General features: G+C 41.2%; 2 protein-coding genes across 2 annotated transcripts; one reads left to right on the forward strand and one right to left on the reverse strand.

Annotated features, from left to right (window-relative positions):
- Window positions 1-584: 584 nt before the first annotated feature.
- On the reverse strand, window positions 585-10,790 carry peds1b (plasmanylethanolamine desaturase 1b). The gene is made up of 6 exons (XM_085782786.1): window positions 10,643-10,790; window positions 8,195-8,314; window positions 7,964-8,055; window positions 7,708-7,852; window positions 7,331-7,543; window positions 585-4,458 (listed from the first exon to the last, which is right to left on the reverse strand). The coding sequence occupies exons 1-6, from the start codon at window positions 10,782-10,784 to the stop codon at window positions 4,337-4,339; spliced, it is 834 nt and encodes a 277-aa protein (XP_085638912.1). The 5' UTR covers window positions 10,785-10,790; the 3' UTR covers window positions 585-4,336.
- Window positions 10,791-16,359: 5,569 nt separating this feature from the next.
- On the forward strand, window positions 16,360-18,036 carry cebpb (CCAAT enhancer binding protein beta). The gene has a single exon (XM_085782787.1). The coding sequence runs from the start codon at window positions 16,582-16,584 to the stop codon at window positions 17,548-17,550; it is 969 nt and encodes a 322-aa protein (XP_085638913.1). The 5' UTR covers window positions 16,360-16,581; the 3' UTR covers window positions 17,551-18,036.
- Window positions 18,037-22,914: the final 4,878 nt, after the last annotated feature.

Consider the following 22,914-nt stretch of genomic DNA (forward strand, 5'->3'; position numbering starts at 1 on the left):
CAGAGTTTGTCATGACACATAAAACATCCTGCTGTTGGAGATACTCACCAAAATAAGCAAATTAATCCACAGTTGAAAATAGTTCCCAACAATACTTACTTCTTTTTTGAGTGTTTTGAGTTGACTACAGTTCCCAGCTCTTTCAGGGATCTACTTTGCTTTTGAATAGATGTTTTAAATATTCATTTTTCAAGAAGGAAGTAATGCGTTTGGACAGAAGTTCCTCATTTCTGTTGACTCTAATAAAAAAAAACCTTATTCTTTATATAATTGGACCTAATTCAGGCTGTCCCAGCACATGTCAGTGCATTTATTAAAATAGGCCTGGACAGTTTCACTTGTAATTGTAAGAAAAGAACATCAACTGTGGTTCTTTTATTCGGTTACATCATCTACATCTGTGCTTCATGCTGTGGCCTGTCAAAACACCATCTCTGCTCCGACTGCAGACTCAGAGTGAGATTAAACAGGTACAGAGAGAAGAAAGTAACAGTTTAAAGATTAGGAAGCCTAAATAAATCGCTCCAACATCTTAAAATTCAAACCAAGAAAGACACAAAAAACACCACCAGAGACTGAAGCAGTAATTATCAACTGTTTATTTAGTTTATTTATAAATACAGTTTAATATATACATTGTAAGTCTCCCACATGGAAGACAACAAAAAGGCATCAAGGCATTATTCTGATATCTAAAACTCCATCACCACCAGCAAATATAACCAACTACAACATCCATATGGGTCTCACGTCAGAGGCAAGTGAAGGGCAATTTAACGTCAGTCAATGAAGAGTTTTCCCATATCGCTGGCAAGATTTACAGTAAATCAATCAGGGGAGAGGATAAGGCAATTGAATAAAAAGTCCAAGGATCAATACAAAAGCAATTTTTTAAAACACAGCATGTCAAACATACCAACAACAACTGCCCACCCACCCCCCACACTCACTAACAAGTTCATTTGTTTCCACAAAATTGTTTCCGGTGGGGAAAATATTAAGTTCACCACACATTGTCACAAAATATACCCTTCATATCCACTTAATGAAAGCCCATTGTCTTTAAGCAAAAGAAAATGAAATAAAATAAAAACCAAACACAGCTTGATCACAAATTCTACCTCGATAACAAGAGGCCGAGTTAACTGCACTGATATATGGCTACCAACCACAGAACCTATATTGCGTTTTTTCCTTTTTTTAATATTGAAATCATTCGGCTACGTTGGCCAATGAAATCTGATAGAAACAAGTGATTTAGCTTAACAACTTTATTAAATAACGGCCTTAACTTCACTAATGGAGCGTTTTGTTTCGTGATTTTATGTTTTTTTTGTTTTTTTTCCTTTACAAATTCATATTAAACTACTTTAATCATCTTAACCACAATCCTGAGATCATCTGGAGAATAAGAATGAAAAATAATCATCAATACATATTAGATCCATACTCAAAAACCCAGACTCTCAACTACAGTACGACAGCTATAAGAAGCGACTGTAGTCGAGCCTGTCGCCACGCAGAGATTATTATGGTATGGGTTCCCTCTGAGTTCACCACATACATTTTTTTTATTTAAGGTCGTCAGTTTTATCTCTCTAAACTAGTTATGGCATATCTAGTATTTCTAAGCATTATGCGTTCCTTAAAAAGTTGTAGTTACTTTTATTATATTAAAAAAAGCAATTTATTTACTGATGGGCCAAAATCCTATAAAGTCCTATTTATGCAGGAAATAAGTTCAAATGTGTGTATTCTCCTAATACTGATCACAAAGAGAACTACATGGTGTAGAACTTGTACACAGGCTTTAAACTTTGATGCAGTGACACATAACACCGTTCGTTTTACCAGCGAACATCACGCTACGACCTAAACCGCACACACACCTGCTCCTCACAATACTTAACTCTACAAGCACTATATATGCAAACTGTAGTGAAGGCTACGTCTGCTCCTCTTGACCTATGGTGAATTGTTTCCTAATAGAATCAAGTATGAAGGATTAAACAACTGGAATATTACAGAATATAGGCGATAAAACATAATTTTGGTTTTTCTTTTTTTTTTTAAAGTCAACTAGACCTATATTTAAATGATCTACTTGGAGTTTAAGACCAGAGGCCGAACGATGAAGCCTTTAGGCCCCGATTAGCATCGTTAGCTTCTCCCAGTTAAACCTGGAAAACCTTTTTACCAGGATTTCCTTGGAATGAAGGTAACGTTTTGGTAAAAGTCCAAACTCTTTTTAAAGAGGTATGATTCATTTTCATCCTCCCTGGTCAGTGTCTGCTTCTACACAAACTCGAAGGAAAGCTGGTGACCCAGTTATATTGCTCGCACAAGCCGACATGCTCTATGCATGCATGCATTCTTACGTCTGTGTAAGTGACATCTTCATTAGTAAAAGTAAAATTTCTGTCATGCAGTTCTTTAAGTAGCTAATTTTCTTTTTAGCTCCAGTTTTCCAACTAAGCAAATATGTGTAAACAATTTAAAAAAGAGAAAGAAAGAAAAAAAGAAAGGCATTTTAATCTAATCGTATGAGTTAAGACGTATAGTTAAGGGCCTCTTATTACACTGCATAGTTATTCGCTGTACAATACATTTACAAAGTACTGACTAAAGCGTTAATAAAAAAAACTTTCAACCGTTTAATTACATAATCTCATCTATAGTAAGAGTGAAGAATTTCCTGGATCGTCAGCCTTCAGTGAAGCCCTTGTAACATCACCAAGTCGCTTTGTCACAGTCACCAAGACGGTTGAAGCTGCGACAATGTTACTCACAGGGAATGTTACGCTCTGGAAACAAAAACAATAAAAACTGCCAGTTCCTTCCCACGTTAACAACAACAACAAAAAAAGAGCAAAAAGGTGTGAGGAGTGAAAACATCGTTTACATACAGTTGGCACATAGTTTCTGTGAGTGTCTGTGTCTGATTAAATGAGACGCAGATCTCAGAAAGACGGAATATTTCCTTTGCAACGATACGAGAAAGCGCTGCAAGTAAAAATAAAAAAATAAAGCAAAAGAAAGACACAAGAACTGCATTTACTGTGTAAATGTGTGTGTAAGGCAGCTTTCCTGCAGAACAGTCTGTTTACCAGGAGACTAAAAACCTAAAAATGCTTCTCACAGTGGACAGCGATCGTCTGAAGAGACTGTTTCTTGGGACCAGATCGACTCAGCAGAACAAAGTGATGATAAATATTCTGTATTGATTTAGCATCAACACTGACAACAGTTACCAAATATAATCTCCATTTCACCTGTGTGTGTTCACAGTTTCAATAACCAGAGAATCACAAATTCAAATAGAAACTCAGCAGCTCAGGATCCGACACCAATCATTTTTTTTTGTTTGTTTTTTATCATTATATATACATATTTTTTGGTTTGTTTCCTTTAAAACATGATTTCTGAGCTGTCTGATCTGTCATGTATCATCCTGCTGGGATGAGCTAGTAGCACTACAACTGTAGTCGCCGTCTCAGGTCGATGACCCTGTCACTCGACTGTGAAATATGGCTGCGTTTTGATTTTATAGCAAATTACTAGAATCATTAACGGACGCTGGTTAGCACTGGAAAACAAAACACTTCTTATCATTGCCTCGCTTTGAAAGAACAAAAAACAAATGTCAACAAATGTAACAGCAATTAACCGATTTGTTCTGTAGCTATCAACATTGGTAAAGCTTCCTATAATCCTGCATCACCTCAACTGTACTACTTACCATTGGCCTACATCCAATTTTATTACTTGCACATCAAATAGACCCGTGATAAGGTGGAGATGAAAAGACCGAGATCCGAAGAAAGTAAAGCAGTGCTAAATATATCATTTGAATTATCAAATCTCATCTCAGAAAAAAAATAGGTGTGTTTGCACTTTCAAGTATTCTTTCTAGGGATCGTTTGAATTTTCTGACACGATGGGGAATCTTTTAATCTCCTTGTTCGGCGGATTTGAAAAGTAGGCATCTGACCAAAGCAGTCTTAGCAAGAAACAAGCTTTTTGTAAATAACCTCAAAAAACCACGATGAGTTGTGTTAGGTGTACGGAGACACTTAAGGATATATTGCGATTTTGAAGTGATGATCTCCGTGAATGAGCGAGTGATCGAGCGAGCGATGAAAAAAGAAAAAAACTCCATCACCAAAGCCCTCCTCTCGAAAGACAGACAAAATGTGCAAGACTTAAAGCTATGGCATCAGAAACTGTTTGTTAGTTTTCCTTCCTATGGATTACAGTTTAAGTGAGGCAAAGAAGGGGATGAGAAGCCTGGACGGAGCCAGCGTCTTCTGAGGTAGGATGCAGTTAGCCTGCAGCGTTACTTGACTTTCTGAGCCCACTTCAGGTCGTCCGCCCGGGGCTTCTCTCCCGTCACGCTCTGGATCAGATCCTCCAGGTTCCTCCAGAAACCCAGCTTCTCCAGCGGGTAGTTCAGCCAACCTGGAGGAGACGGAGCTCAGTGACAAAGCTGCTCCACCCACAACATCATCAACATCATCATCATCATCATCATCTGATTCTTTCCACACCCACAAAGCCATCACTGGTGACACTGCTTTTACGAAATGAAAACGGCCGAGAGCTGCTCATGTTTTGTAACATTCATTTTTTCATTCTTTACATTCGTAAAACAAAACTGTTTCCCACTCTTTGTGAAAATACTATGTTTTTAGCCTCTATCATCCTGACAGCTGAAATTATTACTGTCAGGTATCAGGGTCTCTGCAGGTTTCACCAGCTCAAATTTAAGACCTTTTAAGACCTTTTTAAGACCATTATGGATGAAATTTAAGACCTATCATGACAAATAAAAAACGTACAAAAGAAATGCGGAGTCACAAAACTAGAAATTGATTGCAATATATAAGTTGCGTGTTAGGCTTGTTTGTAGTTGAAAATACATTCAATAAAGCACAATGAAGTGTCGCAGGAGCATCTAAAGTAAACTATTTGGGGGCACAAAAAGAAATTGGGGAGTGAAATTAAAAATGTTTATGTAACACATTATTTATTTAATTCACTGGCAACCAGCAGGCAGATGGCTTTAAGCCTTGAATAATGTTAAGGGTCACACGTGACCCATTTTTACATTGGAGAACAGTAAAAACACCAACACTTCCCCTTTGGCCTGAAATGTGATGACTTCTAAATGTGACCCAGAATAGACAAACATGGAAATATTTCAGCTTCTTTGATCAACAGACACGAGCCACAACCTGTTCTGTATTATGACCAGCACAATATTTGACGTAAATAAATTGGCTTTTGGTCACCCCTATATATTATGGTATTAAATAATGCTTGAATAAATGTGTACTACCGTATTTTCCGGACTATATGTCGCACCTGAGTATTAGTCACATTTATTTTTCAAACATTTAATTAATAGCCGGGTGTCATATAATGACCAGGCTTTGTTTAAAGGCCGGCACCTATAGCGCGCGCTGCTGTTATGCATGCGCGTTTCTCTGTGGTGTGTAGCCTATGTGTGTGTGAGGATGCGGAGATGAATGAAGGCGATCGTCCCAAGGGGGAGGGAGGGGGGGGGGGCGGCGGTGGTGAATATCGCTACTTTTTTTTTTTTTTAACACGTTAGTTTAGGCGGCAGCGCTGGAAACCCTGTGATCAGAAACTCTTTATGGACTGTCTGTGAAGACGGACGGGAGTGAAGCCGACCTCTCCTCTGCTTCAGAGAGGGACAGGCCTGCACTGTCGGACCTGGGTCTCTGCTCCGTGTCCGGAGCCCAGTCGGGACCGGAGCAGAGACCGAAGACTGACCGCAGAACACGCTGTGAAAATACTCTGAATTGACGGAGTGAAGCGCTACGGCGCAACGGAGACAGGTCAGACAGCGCAGCGAGGAGAACAGCACATGAGGAAGATGAAGATGAGCCACTGAATGAGGAGGGATTTAGAAATAAAAGCCGTGCTTCCCTCTTGTGGTCATAGCGTAGGGTTTTTTTTTTAAAAATATATAAGTCGCTTCTGAATATAGGTCGCATGGCCAGCCAAACTAGAAAAAAACCGCGACTTATAGTCCGGAAAATACGGTACATCTTTTTATTTAAAAATGCTCGCCCATGCTGGGCATAAGAAAATTTAAGACCTGTCTAAAATTATTTAAGACTTGAACACACTAATTCAACAAATTTAAGACATTTTAAGGCCTAAAATTTAGATTTTCAAATTTTAGACTTTTTTAGACTTTTTAAGACCCCGCGGATACCCTGGGTATTGTCCTTCTCTATTTAATATGAAAGGACATGTTCGTTCTGATGATACAAGTCAGCGGTCGTGAAATGTGTGTTTCTCTTCTATAGTACACATTCTACATGTCGGTGCGGAGCTACGTGGGAACCAGTAGGGGAGAAACAGCTGGACAGGGAACCGGGATTTGACACAACACCGACACGCTGAAAGACTCTTGCTTAGATAATCTTATTTATTCTTCTCAGTTTAGTTAAAAAATCAATGTTTAAATTGTGTTATCTCGTTATCTTGCTCTGTTATGCAACTTTCTTTCTTTTAAATAGGGTATGCAAAACAAGCTGCTGCTCCTGACATAGTAATCCAAATTGTATATTCTGTTGAATGGACGAAATAAAACTACTACTCTGAGAGCCAGGTAGCATGTCGCTGCAGGAGAAGCAGGTCTGTGGAGCTGATTGGTTGATATTATCACATGACATGCAATGCGCTTGCTGCTACCCAAAAAGTTGAGATATTTCCTCTGTGTGCCGTGGACCTGCAAAAAAAAACAGTTGCGACGCACCATCTATACTATGCGCCACTACTGCATCGCTTCGCTTGTGAGCGCACATGACGCACATCTATACACTACATCTGAACGCCACTGCGCACGACGCACGCGCACGCTTCAACCAAGGCGGCCCACAATAGGCCGGGAAAATCCTGGATATAAGGTGCAGGTCTTCGGAGTGACCAGTTAAGTTTTCAAATTTATGTATGCTTCATTAATTACGGTGGCCGAGACCCGCCATCGCTGCAAAAAAACCCAACAAAAAAACTCTGCGAATAAAAAGAAACACCGCTGCAAATATAAAGAAACTGTCACTTATTTGGATCGCTGCGTTTCTTTTTATTTGCAGCAATAGCGGGTCTGGGCTACCGTAATTAATCCTATTGGGAAAGGGGCTGCGAACTATGTGTTGGAGACCCCATTTATATCTAATAATATTTATTTTAAGGTGAGAGAGAGACAGCTTTTCGATTCTTCTGTGTGTCCTGGATATATAAGAGAATTGACAATTAAAATCTTTGAATATTGAATCTTATCTCAACTCGTACGAACCCGTAGTGATGCAGAAGTACGTCTCGTGGGGGGAGACGTGATGGATGCGGTGGTGCTTGCGGGGGAGGATGATGTGGCAGTCCTGCAGTAGCACGACCCAGCGAGGAAGGCCGAAGTACGTGTGCGACCACTTGTGAATCTGGTTGGTGAGGGTCACGAAGATGGCTAGTGCAAACAAGTAGCAGTACCAGGAGTAGGTATGGTAAATCTCAGCTGAGGGAAAGAAGAAGGAGAAGAAGACGACAACAGAGACAGAGGTGAGACAGAAACTGGTTCGACCTACATCCGGATGTTTGTTTTTAAACAGTTTAGATCAGATTACAGTATATTCATGTAGGAGAACGTGCCCGGCGCCGTTTGTTGACGATGAAACTCACCAGGGGAGAGGGTGAGGAAGTTGAAGGCCATGTTTGCTAGAGGGACGAGGGTCAGCATGCAGTTGTCACCATTGGTCTCAATGAAGTCGTGACGAGTGATGGCTGTGGGGTCGATGTGGTGCTCTCTGAATGGTCGTATAAACGCCTGCAGGACGGATCAGACAGCACAGTGGGGTGAAAAAACAAGAAATACAAACTGGAAATGCAAAGAGAAAAAAAAAAAAAAAAATCAGAGTGAACAAACGATGGATTGTACCCTTCCAACGATGGGTAGATCCACCGACCCCCACGTATCTGCCCCCCAGTGGACGAGGCCAGACGCAAAGTCTGCGGTGAGGATTCCTGCCACTGGACGTGAGAGAGAGGAGGAGAGAAGAGGAAAAAGGAAGTGAAAGGCTTTTAAATTAAAGAGAGAACAGGGCAACACTTTTGGATTTGGATTTCAGCTCTGAGGAAAAACAATAGAACTAATTGACACAAAACTTACCAATGCCCAACACAATGTACCACATGTGCCCCAGGTGGAAATTGGCGAGGAGGTGAATGAAATTGAAGGCCATGAGAGAGAAGCAGAGGACGACACTGATCCATTCTTGACATCTTTTGCCTTAAAGGGGAAAAAAAAAACATGAGCAGAGATATTAGTCCAACTGGAGCACATGACCCGGCTGCTGCTGCTCGGTATCACAGGGGCTGGACATGGAAACATGAGTCTCCTCCTGATAAGATTATCAGTCCCATTATGTCTTTTTAACTCCGACACGACATAAATCAGAACCAAATCGTCCAAAGGTTCCTGAACTCGTCAGCAGAATTAATTATGAGACGCCCGAGTTACGACAGTGAGGACACATTCCTCTGCGCTTTACGGGTTACGTGACACTGCCGAGCAGCTGGGCCTGAAATACCTGTCGACATGTAACAGCTCAGAGACGACGACTGTCTATTCTTAAGACTCTGAGCATCATTAAGTCAAAGAATAAACAGATTAGTGGGCACATTATATATACTTATGGTTGGAGGGACAGTTTATATTTGTTTTCTGATAGTCAAAGAACTGAGTGAATGGAAACAAAAATGACCAAGAGGGGCAGGACAAGTGCAAGGAAAGTCAAAATAATCACATGGAGATCCAAAATGGCAACAAAAATTCCACAAAGAGGAAGTTTTGTTGACATTGACATACTTTTCAATGTTAAGATATTACATAGAGTTAGTAAAGGGTATTATGAAAGTCTATGATAACAATGTTTAGTTCACTTCTCTATTGTATGTATTAGTTTTGTGTTGGCAAGGCAATTTTATTTGTATAGCCCGTTTTTGTTGTATCTGCTCTTAATAAGTACACCAAGTATTGTTGATGTATTTAAGGGACCGCAAGAGGAGTAGTTGTTCCAGTTCAGTAGTTAATGGAGATTTGACTAAATGGATCAACAAATGAGCTTCATATTGAGACGTGAAAGGTAGAAAAAACTGAACATAAATGCATGAAAAAGACAGATACAAGAGGGTGCACAATGACACATATACACCAGGTTAGGAGGTGCCTATCTATAGTCCCACAATCGGTCCACACCAGTGAGGTCCTCATGTGCACAAGTTGCTCAAAAGGCATCAAATATTTGTCTAGTGGGTGTAAAAGGCCAGTGAGGAGGTCAGGTCCACACCAGCAGCAGCAGCAGTGGGTGACACTGGGAGGACTGGTTCAATGAATTGGGCACAGACTGACCGCCAAACTACATGTCATCATGCAAAGGTTTGGGCACAAGTGGAAGATGAAATGATCTCCAAAAGGCAGGAAGTTACAGATGACACATTCCCTTTACATTTTAAATAATACAGATTTCTTTTCATTGTCATTTTTTTTTTTTTTACATTTCCAAAATGACAGAAAAGGAAAAGAGCCCTAAGCAAAGGTTTGGACGCCTGGTATTCCCTGTTAAAAGGGTTTTCTATGGAGTTTTTCCTCAGTTGATGTGAGGGTCTAAGGGCAGAGGATGTTGTTCTGATGCCATGTAAAGCCCTTTGAGACAAACTGTTTGTAAAAACGGGCTATACAAATAAAACTGCCTTGCCTTGCCTAGTACCTACCTACGTAGCCCCCCTTAACTGGAAACAGTAAGAGTAAATATCTTGTCTGATACCTTGGTAAAAGTTATCTGAGAGCTCAACTCTCCTGGGTTTCACATTCTTTTGCAGACTGCTACTTTGTTTCCATTTGTTTAACTCTAAAATGTCAGAAAACAAAAAATAATACACTGCTATTGCTTAAAATATTGCAACAACAACATCAAAAAGAGTGTTTCCTGTCAAACTTTATGCCTTTTGGAGATCATTTCATCTTCCACTTGCTTAAACAGACATTTTAAACCAGGAGTGCACAAACTTTTGCATGCCACTGTATATATGAAACCAGTCAGTAGTTTTTTTTTAGTGTGAGTCCGGGTCCAGGAGCTGACTGCCTGAGCAGCACCAGAGGAAAAGGTCACAGCAGCAGAACCAGAACCAGCAGCAGCAGCAGCAGCTTCTCGGTGAACAAGCGGCGGCTGTGAACCTGGAGCAGGAGCCGTGTGTTCCTCCTCCTCTAACCTCTGGTCCGGTGTTTTGAAATGTCACCGGACCAAAAGCTCGGACTCAACAAACCACAAACACAAACCGATTTCACATGATTCCCATTGTGTAACAACAACAACAGCAACAGCAACAACACTGTGACTGTTGTTAACGAGCCCTTTCACTGTCCCGGCCGGCTGCTCGGTGTCATCTCACTGAGGCGGATCCAGATAACGCTGTCATTGTTGTTGTAGTGATTTAAATAGTTTTATTTCACCTCACTCTGACTCTTGGTAACTATAAAACCAGTCGTTATGTCAGTCACACGCCGCCGCCACTCGTGGACACTTGAACCGGGCAGAGACGGGAGCCGCTGACTCACCTGGCGAGTACAAAGTGGCCAGTTCCCGGGCACCGGCGTGTTGTGGGCCCCATCTGGCCGCTCCCCGGCCCGGTCCCTGCGGTTCTGGGTTCTGTGTTTCCACTCCACAACCGTTCTGGTTCACCATTCTCGCCATTTCCATTTCCCTTGTGGGCCCAGCCCCTTCAGTTCAGTCTCCTCTCGTCTCGCTTACTCTCCTCAGCCAGGAACCAACAAGAATCATCAACTTTCTCAGCCCACAGACACCGTTAACGATTTGGACCAATCGCGAGAAAGTCGATGAGCGCTTCGGCCAATCAGCGGCGGGGAAAACGTTACACAGAGAGACGTATGGCCAATGGGAGGGCGCGAGGGGAAAGACCGCATTTACCGACCCCACCCGTCCTGTCTATGCTCGGCCATCTGGTGTCCAGCAGGAGGCGCTGTCGCCATGGAGACGACATTAAAAAAAAACCGAAGCTGGTTTCACAGCGACACCTGTCAGCTCCTAGTGCTACAACTACAACTGAGAAAAAAACAGAGGTCGACGACAGATAAATCAGGTGAGGAGTCAATTAACATTTTAATTTATTTAATTTCTTAAAGTTTTAAGTTTTAACACATGAATCCCCTCATATTTTAAAACTTCACTGTGATGTCAGGGAGACTGGGGACGGTTGTAACGTTAACGGTTATAACGATTGTAACACGAACTTCTCTCATCAGTTCACACACTAAATTTACACAAACATTATAAAATACATTCATAAAAGATTTTTTCTTCATTTTTTCCCTAAAAGCTATATAGTAAGAATTTAACTTTATGTAGTAATGTCATGTTTAGTGACAGCTACGACAACGTAGATAGTTTTCATCATGTTAAGTTAGCTGTCAGTGCTAATGTTTTAGGCTAGCCGTCAGCTGTAAGATAGATAGAACAACAACTTTTAAAAGTAGATTTAAGTGCAGTAGTAGCTATGAAAAAATAACCTGCACATGCAATTAACAGGGTTCCCACATGTATTGGAAACCTGGAAAAGGGTTGGCCAATTTGACCAAGTTTCCGTGGAAAATATTTGAAAAATTAGGCTAGGGGGGAAAAGTCAAATGTCTTGGAAAAGTTTGAGTTGCCCTGGAAAATGTGTTTTTGCTGCACATCTTTAAATCAGACTCCTGAGGCCAGATGGGAGAGGAATAAACATGGAAACAATCTGGGTAAATTATTTCAAGAAAAGAGTGTGAACCCTGATTAAGTACTCAGTGTCTGTTAACTCAGTGTGTCTGTTGGTTAAGGTAGTTGTAACAACACACAAACACAGCCAGACGCAAATATATACACAAATTTGCACATTTTCCTCAGTTGTTTTATTATGTTAAAATGTCTTATCTATACTATGACTGACAGTAACATATGCTTGGCTCTCTCTCTCTCTCTCTCTCTCTCTCTCTCACACACACACACACACACACATGCACACAGACATAGGAACACAAACATTCAGTAGCAAGTTTTTGTCATTAGTCATAATGTCACATTTCACTCCAATGCATGCTGCAGCTAATCTAGATTGTGTGGTGAATTTGTGTTTGAGTCTAAACTAAACATTTTCTGTTTGTGTTGCAGAGTGAACACCTACACCACATAACAGCAGACACATGTAAGTAGTTTGTGTTAAATTTTTTAACATGCTGCTGCTGACTTAAAAGAGCTCCAAGATACAGACAGAAATGTCCAAAAGTTTACAACCAATCCCCCAGTCTCCCCTTGTTCTTTTGCGTCTCATTGGAGTTGTTTGGGTTTTACTTTACAGCGGCTTTATGTTTCATGCTCGATTTGTGACTCTTTATGGTCATGTTGTATCTTTTTGTAGTCGTTTTGTGTCTCTTTATGGTTGTTGGAATATTTTCTTATTTCTTTGTGCACACTTGTGTGTGTCCAGGAACAGGCCCCTAGAGGTCAGAGAGGCCTGTGTCCACTACGGCCCATTCAGTGATCCACCCATGTTTTTTTTCTTTAATTCTAATGTTCATGAGTTTCACAGCGTCACTCAGTCTGGCATGATGACTTCTTTTGGGCGGTCAGCAGAGTTTACAGAGAAACTCTGTTTACAGAGAAACTCTGCTGCGTCATTGATTTCACTGAGTCACTTTGTTCACTTTCCTGTCATTTCTGTTGCTGCCAAACAACATTTTAATTGTCTGTTTATCTCATAATTTCCACATTTTTTTTGCCGCAGCTGCTGCTCTTTAGCAAAAGTGAACTTATCCCACTCTGGGCTAATGCCCTTTATTCATAATTTTACACCAGTGTCAGCAGCAAAATGTACAGTAACTAACTTGTAAATGCATTTACTCAAGTGTTGCATACTATGATACTTTACAATCCAGTCATATTACATTTTAGAGACAAATATATTTTTTCTTACTCCACTATATTTGTTGTAAAAACTTATGTTATAATCCAATAAGACAATCCTGCCTCACAAAGCCTTTACTTGTTGTATTTTAGGTATTTTAGCTTCATGGTAGTTAAGATTAAGATTAAGATGCACTGTATTGTCCCCTGGGGGAAATTTTTTGTGGACAAATAGTGCCAAGAGATGAGTGAGATGCATCACCATACATAAACCACAGTACAAAACAAAACCACATCGCAGTAGGCACATGAAAAACAATGAATAACAATAACCATATTATGTTGTGGCATCCTGAAGCATGAGACAATATACAGCACCATGAATAAATAAACAAAACTATTGCACAATCCTAAATCCATTCCAAAAAATATGTAAGAAACATCACAAGAAGTGTACAAACAAGAATAGACCACCATTGATAAATAAGGATAAAATGTAAGTAAGAATAAATAAGTAACCTAGTGCTCAAGTAAAAGGATTATGAAATTTTTACTTGTATTACTTTCACTTGATAGTCTGAGTATGCACAGTATGCATGGTTTTTCTAGAGCGACTTTGTGTGCAAATCTTTTCTCAGTAAAGACCTTTAATACTGAGAAAACCTGGTTTCCTTATTTCCCCCCGGGGCCCTGCTAACTTGTTAATCCAGGCTTTGTGTGTGTGTGTGTGAGTGTGTGTATCCGATCTCCGTAGTCACCGTTGCACCGTGGCCCAACAGCAGTTTGCAATTTAACCAAAGAAAATAAGAAAAGGGGGGGGTAAGAATACAGCTGAAATTCCCTGGAAAGCCACAAATTCAAATGAGTCACTAAATTGAACGTAACCCCAGTGCGTCTGCTGTGGGATGTGTGTAGATGGGAAAAGAAGGGAGAGTGTAGGATTATGGGAAAACATTGTGAAAACACTTGTAAACTGAGAAAGGCTTTTTGGCCCCACACCAGTGAGACACTTCCTAAACATTTACAACATGTCGCCTACATTATTTTTAGCTTCACCACACGGTGGCGGTAAGACTTCACAGTGAATCTGAATCAGCTCTGATCACATTATGAATCTACAGGTCGACAGTCTATGAAAGGAGCTGAGAGTCTAGTTGTGTTTTAACTCATCAGAGCACCTGTGTGCGACACCTGAGAGAAGTGCGGTTACTTGTATGTGGGATTGTGTACTTTCATTGTTATTGTTCAGAGAGTCTGGGTTGTTACTTTCATTTTAGACAATAACTTTCCTCTTGTGTTAGGGTCGGCACCGACCCGTTTTTAGGATTTTAATGCATACAAGTACCACATAAATATGTTTATTGCATTAAGGCCTTTAGACTTTGTCAGGAACCTCTAGTTTTTTCACAAAATTTTAAAATGCTCAAGTTAAAATTATGACATTTGTGTTGTTAGGGTCGGTTTCGACCCGGTGATGATTGGATAAGGAAGCCTAACAATGTAACCAAGAGATAAAAACAAATTGGATGAAAAAAAAAAAAGTTTTAGTGTATTTTACAGCTGATTTGCTAACCCTCGTCGTGGCCATGTGCAATTTGTTTCCAACGAAGCCGGCGAGAAATCAATCAAAAAAAATCATAACGTTATTTATCGATGTTACGATGTCTATCTGTCTTTGTGTAGTTTAATCTGTCATAGACCAGAGATTATTGGTTACGAGATGCGTTTGTGTCGCGGTGCCGCAGAGACGAGAGCTGGGACACCGGGGCGACGGCGCCAATCTTACAAGGTTGGTTTTTAGCCAAGAGATGCAATAAGTGACACGCACTTGAAAGGCAGAGAGCCTCCATTCTCCCTGTAACAAGTTAAGCCATTTATTAAACCGTCACAATTACTCCAAAACTGTTTAATCGAGGTAAAAATGTAGCATAGTTAAGCTACAAATCCTGCATAGTTCCTCTTTAAGACACGGGTCAAAACCGACCCTGATGGTAGCAGAAAGCTAACACAAGGTTTAACTCATCAGAGCCCCTGTGTGAGACACCTGAGAGAAGTGTGGTTACTTGTATGTGGGATTGTTATTGTTCAGAAAGTCTGGGTTGTTACTTTCATTTCAGACACAAAAACCCATCCTGACTGAATCTGACCCCAGTTGTTGCAGCGCATCATCTTTGTCCATGAAGGTTAAACCACACATGAGCAGACACAGGTTATTGTAGTTTTACATTTTTATGTAGTTTTTGTTTTTATTTAGCTTTTCAGTTTGCTTTTTTATTTCAGTTTATAGTTCAACAAGTGACCAAGTAGTTTTAGTTTAGTTTTATGGCCCGATTTCAACCAAACTTCTGTGTTGGACTCCCCTCGGGCCCCAGATAACATATTCAAATTTGGAGAAATTTGAAGAAATTTGATTTTTGGTTATTATTTAGTCTTAGTTTTAGTTTTTCATGTATTAGGAGAAAGCTTATGTGAAACCTCTGAAGATGAACCCACATGTGTGATTTTTCCCTTTTAGTTGCATCCCATAAATGTTCCCATCAGTCCTCATTCACACTTATTGAGCAGTGGCGTTTTCCTTCTGCAACTTTAGCTATAAGAAAACTAAAAGCTAATGTAATATCTGCAATTTAGTATTTGGAAAAATTGTCTTTTTTTTTTTTAATTTCAGTTTATTACATTATTTTTTCCACTGTTAGTTGTAGTTAACTATAATAACCCTGTAGCAGACACAGGCTGCTGCTGGTTTCAGCTCTAAGTCTGTGGGGAAACAGCTGTTTGTGTGGAGATGCGTCCGTATATGAGGTTATTACGCATGAACTGAGCAAATGGTAAACAGGTTGTCTCTCTCTGTGGTAGGATTTTTCCATTTATTTGTATCTTTATGTGTTTGATGAGGTTTGGACTGTAGAGGGCGTCAATGTGAACGTGTGTGAACTGTGAAGCCCTAAAACCAACCAAACTCTGATGAGGAGTTGACGATCCTCGCATGTCTTCTCACTGGCCACAGTCTGGCTTCAGTGTCTGGTTGTTGGTTTGTAATTTCAGTTTTTTTTTTATGTCTCATCATGTCAGTTGTGTCAGTGAAAACCACAGAGCCATGTTTCCTCTTCATCCTCAAACCAAAGTCTCTGCCACAACTAAGCGTTAGAGAAGTTTAAGAGTAGACCAAGTTACTTTTTCTTTTTCTTCTTTTTTTTCTGATGATGATGTCCACATATATGTTGTTCAATGTCGGGAAATGCCCTATAAGAGCCATGCATGCAACACAGTACAGGTTGTCCGGGGTTGGCTCCGTTTTGCGCGTCTATACTTTACACACCTGCCCAGCTAAGCCCCGCCCCCCGCTCGTAATAAAACCCCCCCACGAGACAGGAAGATCTGTCAATTCCTCCCAATCCATGCAGCACAGCGGTAGCTTTTTAAAGTTGAGTGTGTTAGTCGAGCTTTTGCATGTTGTCACACAAGAGGGGGATTTAAACGTCTTACACATTTACACACACACACTTTGAGGTGTTTCACAACTGAACCGCTGAACCTCCTGAACCACCGTGGGCGTCTGATCTCAGCCCTCCATGCTCCTGCAATCCGGCGGGTGTTAAGATCCATGGAAGTGGCCGGCTTCTACGACGAGGGGAGCTTTGCTATCCACGGTAGAGACAGCATCATCAGTCCCATCAGCGGCGGCGGCGGCGGCGGCTCTAACTACTGGAGGCTCGGAGACTCGATGTCGGAGCTGGGCATTGAAGAGCGGGAGAGAGCGATAGACTTCAGTGTTTACCTGGACTCAGCAGCAGCTCTGCACTGTCCGCAGCTGGCGGCGGCGCAGACGCAGCAGCAGCAGCAGCAGCAACAGCAGCAGCAACAAGGAGACGTTTACTCTGATTTCCTGGCGGAGAACAAGATCAAGAGAGTTGCAGCTTTTCAGAACTACAAGAACTACTCTATGCTGAACGAGCTGGAGTCGAGTCAGTGCGACAACAACTCCTTGCGGGACCCCAGGGAGCCGTACTCGCTGGGTTACGCGGAGCTGCAGGAGACCCGGGTGGATAGTGTGCTGAGCTCTGATCTGGTCGGGAGTCGGTACCGAGCCGCTGCTGCTGCCGCTGCCGCCGCGGAGAGAGAAGACAGCCGGGAAGACGCAAAGATGGAGAACGGCTCGTCCGGCTACGACATGAGGTACCTCCACTACCAGTCCACCAGCGGCAGCCTCGGGAACCTCTCCACCGCGTCCTCGACCTGCTCCAGCCCGCCCGGCACACCTGCGCCGCCAGGTAAAAGCAGTAGGTCGCCGTCGTCGCACCACCACCACCACGGCGGCGGAAAGATGTCCAGCAGCGGCGGCAAGTCAAAGAAGAAGCTGGACAAGGACAGCGACGAGTACCGGCAGAGGAGGGAGAGGAACAACCTGGCCGTGAGGAAGAGCAGGGACAAAGCCAAACTGCGCAACTTGGAGACTCAACACAAAGTGCTGGAACTGGCTGCGGAGAACGATCGTTTACAAAAGCGCGTGGAGCAGCTGTCCAGAGAGCTGGCCACGCTGCGCAACCTGCTCTCCGCCACCGGACAGTGTTAAACAGACTCTTCTGGTCGCTGCTGGACCGTATCATCATCATGTGTGTGGTGTGTGTGTAAGGCTACTATACTGGAGCCGGCGGTGTGGTGACCCAGTGTTTGGTACAGCTTCACGGGTGAAGACGGCGACCACCAGTTTACAAGGACACTTTGAATGGGACTTGATATAGAAGTGGGTGCATGGATTGCGCAATCATTCACGATTCTTCACATGTCACCTTAGCTTTATTCTCAGATGTTAATGTTGGTGTATGCAGTATTTCTGTGCAGGTTTTACATACATGCGAGTGAATTTCTAACGTTTTGTGTATTCAGAGCAATGGTTGTCAAGGGAAGAAGAGTTGTGCTGCAGTGAAATGATGCAACTCTTTGTAATACTATTGGCAATGAATGAAATAAGTCTAATTATTTAATATTAAAAGGTGAAATGCTTTAATTGTACTTGATATTTTATTGAATTAAAAAGATTTATACTTTGTCTTAACAATTTCTTTGGTAATTTCTTCTTTTCTGTCCTTTTTTTTGTTGTTGGAGCAGGTGCAGACTGAGGCAGACAGGGGCGTACAGGGCCTAATGCTCGCCTAAAATATTCACACTCTTCATAGTCAGACTGTGCTTTCCCATGTATGTCAGTTACAACATATTGCAGATATATTGGCATTAAGGCACGTTTGCAGCCTTTTAATGAATGCAAAAATTAAAATAGCACTGTAGAAATTTGACGTTTCACCGTGGAGATGGAGTGAAATGTATAAATCCAGTCTTTACTATCAAGGCTATATATATTTCTAACAAAGCTGACTACTATAATCTAAATTTATTAATATTTACTGTATCCGTAAAGCAGAAACTGGCATCCAGTGCAGCTGCACAGGGGCAGAAATCTCAGTAACTGAAGAGAGAGCGTTGAATTCGTGTGTCTCCCCCCATTGACGTTGAAACGCATTAGAAATTGGAGAGAGAAAGACCCTCCACACCATCACTGCATGACTTTTCAATGGTGCCACCATTTTGGTTTTTGCGTGTTTACTCAGTGATTTGCAACAAGAGCCCTCAGATCCTGAAATACATCCAAACCGATTTTATACTGAAACGAATCTGCTGACAGCAGCACAAAAAAAAAAAAAAAAGCAAGAGACAGTTGGTCAGACTGCATGCACGCAGCACCGAAATGTTAGTTTTATCTTTAGCACATGGCTCTGTCAATAGTTTGCTGGGTCCACTGGCCCAGAGAGAGGTTCAAGGTTGCAATGGAAATTAATCAACAACTAACCTCCTCACACCACTTCAGGTCACACTTGAACAGCCACAGAGCTGCAGAGATATGAATAATCCTAAAGCAAACCTCCTCCAGCCCTCCAAGTTAAAACACTCAGCAGGAAAAATGTAGAAGTTAAGACTTGGGAGTGACACAAAGTGGGTTACACACCAGACATGATAGATAAGTTGGACAATTGGTTTGCGGTGGAATTTACCAAGCCCTCGGACTGAATTTCAAACTGTGTGCACAATGTGAAACCTATCTGTCACGAGCAAGCAAAACCCCAGACAGAGGTGATAAAGAGACAAACAGAGAAAAAAAAAAAGGAGCACGGTGGGATTCGTATAGGTGATCCGTGACAATTCAACTCTCCCTTCATTAAACAGCAGAGAGGAGCTAAAAAAAAAAAACCCAACTCTGCTGGTTCTACGGCAGTGTGGAAAAAGAAACAACCTCAAAATAACATAAAAACAGAGTGAACGATGTTGTTTTTGTGCAGCCAGAGATGATATTTTGAATGCAGTGGATGTTTCAACACACTCAGTGATGAACAGTTTAGTGTTTAGCTGTTGTGCAATATCCTCCCTTTCCAACACATCACCACTTGAAGAATGTTACACCCACTTTTAAATAAGACATTGTTATCCTCCATATGACAATAGCTGTGAGTGGATGTGCTCTGGCTTTAGTTCTCACTGTGTACAAAAGGAGCACAATTGAAATATATATATACAGTATGTGTGTGTGTGTGTGTACATTTTTAGATTAGATAACAAGGAATGTATGTAAGGATTTTAAAAGCACAATCACAGAAACTGGCTCATGCTTTATGTAACATGGGAGCTTTCCAAGATCCAGCTCAGTCAGCCACACAGTCAGCCGTGGGTCCGTTTCCAGCACCGATCCTGTTCCTGCTCCTCTTAAGTGTTGGCTCATATTCAATCACACATTCTAGGCATTTTTGTGTTTGATGACCCCGTGTTTCCTATTTGAGCCCCACGCCGTCTTTTCCCTGCTCCTGGCTCACATGCTGACAGGAGAGAGGGAAATTCCCACACAGGATGACCTCTTTTCTTCTAAGTTTAGTCCGGCCCCCTTTCAACATTTTACCGTCAATGGGCAGTGTCTGTCCGTAAACTCCTCGTTGCATCACAGCCCCCTCCAAAGGCCAGCTGGCCTCCTAAAAACTCCTCTGATAAACCAATACAAACACACACGCATGCACACACACACACACACACACACACCTGTCATGCTGCTGATGTGCACGGTGTTCCAGATGTTGTGAAATGGAAGAATTTCTTTTTTTTGTAGCTCTGAGTCATGTCCATGTTGTTTGACGCCAATTAGCAATCGTTTGTTCCTCAAAACTTTTTTCATTAACGCATCTCATTTCTGTTTCCTAAATTATTAAAAGGGCACAAAAGTCAGATGCCAAAGACGACGAGCCGAGCTTTATTTAACACTTGGCTCGGGACCATGCTGTTTTTTTTCTAACTTTGTCTGACCCAAGACATTTGTTGCTGTTTTTCATCACAAATATCACAACATGCAGAAGTGTCGAAACAAACTCACCCTGAACAAAGGTTGAAAGATTTTGAGAGGAACGCGTATGACGCATGTCGATTTTGTTTGGTGCTCACTAGACAATTAATCAATTAATGGACAGGCAGAAAATTAATCTACAAAAATGTTTATAATTTGATAATTATCACGTCATTTTGTGTGTAAAAATGTCAAATAAATGTGTCGTTCCAAGCTTTTTGAATGTAAAGACTTGATGCTTTTCTTCGTCACACGTGATAAACTGAATGTCTGTGAACTATATTGAGGTTATTTATCACTATTTCCTGGTTTTGTACAAACAAATCAATTAATTCATGATTAGAATAGTGTTGTTATTATGACCGTTGCAGGATTACATTGCACATAATAATAATTGCTTCATGCATTGATATTAATCAATTTTATCATCAAAACAGGAACCACATTACAACTACATTGTATTATAAAAGTAATTATTTTAATTAACTATTGGTAACACAGTTTATCAATGCAGATAAACTGATGAGGTTATTGATCTTCACAGTATTTTTTATGAAAAGACCAAAAACCAACATATTTCAATACATTTCTCTCTGTGGAAACCAGTCCCAAGCTCACTGGTTCCTACTAAAGATATGAATCTTTAAAAAAAAAAAAGCTGGTAAATACGTACTTTAATTTTTTTTTTTTTTAAGGCTCAGTAACTTCCTAAAAGATCTGATCACTGTAGTTACAGAGAAACACATGCAAACAGGAGTGAACAGTGAGCTTTTTGCATGACTGTTCAGCCACAATGACAAGTCAAAAAAATATCTGCCTGCTGTGGAAAAGGACCGTTTTTAATAAATGCACCAGCATCTATTGGAAGGCCTCTATCTAAACCTAGTGGTATTAAGTACCTTTTAATACAGTCAACAAATGCAATCAAAAGACTAAAACAATGTGTTTGTCTATCTCTATGTATCTATCCTTAAAACAGTGGAGTATTGTAGTAAACTCAAAACGATCAAATGGGAGATTAAAAATAAAAAGCATTTGTTTTGGGAACTATTTTCATCTGCGGATTGATTCATGTTTGATGTGCCAGCAGTAAGAGGTGTGTGTCTGGCAGTGAGTCAAGATAAACCACAGTGACCGCGTTTACCGTAATGAAAAGACATGTTACCAAGCAAGTAAGCTGGTGCAACACTGCAGCTGAAAGGTGTGTTTCTATCAGCTGTTGGAGCTCTGTGGTTCAGTGGAACGAGATAAATTCGGGTTTTGGTGACACAGGTGACACTTGATTGTTGGTTTTATGAGATGTATATTGTTTTTAACTGATCTGTTGCTGCTCAGACCTTATTAAAAATCTGTCTTCAGTGATTCGATCACAAACTGACAGCCGTACAGGTGTGAACACAACACACCCCAACAGGCCACAGCCAATTCATTATGAAGCTGTACAAAACACATACCAGTTTGTTTATTTTCATATCAGTTAGGGAAGTATAAGATGAGTTCACAAGTGGTCAATCAGGCTCATTTTTACGCGAGGTGTGAACAGATGTAGCTCGGGGCTGACCACTTGTGATCGAGTCGCTGAAGATAAACGTTAATACTAGGTCTAAACGGCCCCGGTGTCTTCCTCTTTGTTATTCTGCACCAGACCACAACTGAACTGTGGAGTACCTCAGGGTTCTATTCTGGGTCCTGTTCTGTTTTCTACTTAAATGCCCCTTTTCTTTTCTTTTTTTACACGTTGTGTGTATGTTTTGCTGACTAAATGGAAGTTGCACATGACTAAAAACTGTACGCAGATAACATTGAAGTGGTATATTTTTAACCCAGCGATGCTCCAATCTGGTTCTGTTTCTGAAATTGGTTATATTTGATTTTCTAATCTTGTTTCATCGCACAGACTGAGTCACAAATGATCATGAAACCCCAAATTCAGTGAACTTGAACGAACCTCCTGCTGATTTTAACCTCATTTTATAGTAAACCGTGTCACCCAGACTCTCCAGCGGTTTGTGTTTAAGTATTTGTTTAGGATTTTAAAGAAAAAGTGGACCGATCGACCACCCTAAACCCTCAGAACCAGACCAACGACAAAGGATGGTGAACGCGTCTGGGCCTTGAAATGTCAAACGTCTGTCGTCACAAATAGCCAAACCCACGTCATCTTTTCAGGTAGATGTATAACAGATATTTATAAAGGTAACCCTTTGATTGTGCTTGTTTGATTACAGTTTCTTCTGTAAGTGAAAGGGAACAACGGATATCCGGACCATGGGTTGTAACGGGAAGCCAGACCTCCTGAGCTACGGTAAACGGACCAGAACATGATCTGTCTTGAAGTGAACCAAGATTTCAACATCGCTGTTCACTTCTGCTATTTTCTGCTGTAGATGACTGTGAAAACACAAAACTGACTAGCAGAAGTGACTTGCGGTCACTACGCAGCAAGTATCACTGCCCAGATCTTGTGTAACATCAGGCGCTCCTTGCAAAATGAACGTTTTCCTAATTATTAGAGCAACATTTGTGTGTGAGAAAAGTTTAGGTCAAAACATTGGTCAA

The sequence above is a fragment of the Trachurus japonicus genome, chromosome 7 (assembly GCF_045865225.1).
Source record: "Trachurus japonicus isolate A0001 chromosome 7, Traja_1.0".
In the NCBI taxonomy this organism is placed as follows: Eukaryota; Metazoa; Chordata; class Actinopteri; order Carangiformes; family Carangidae; genus Trachurus; species Trachurus japonicus.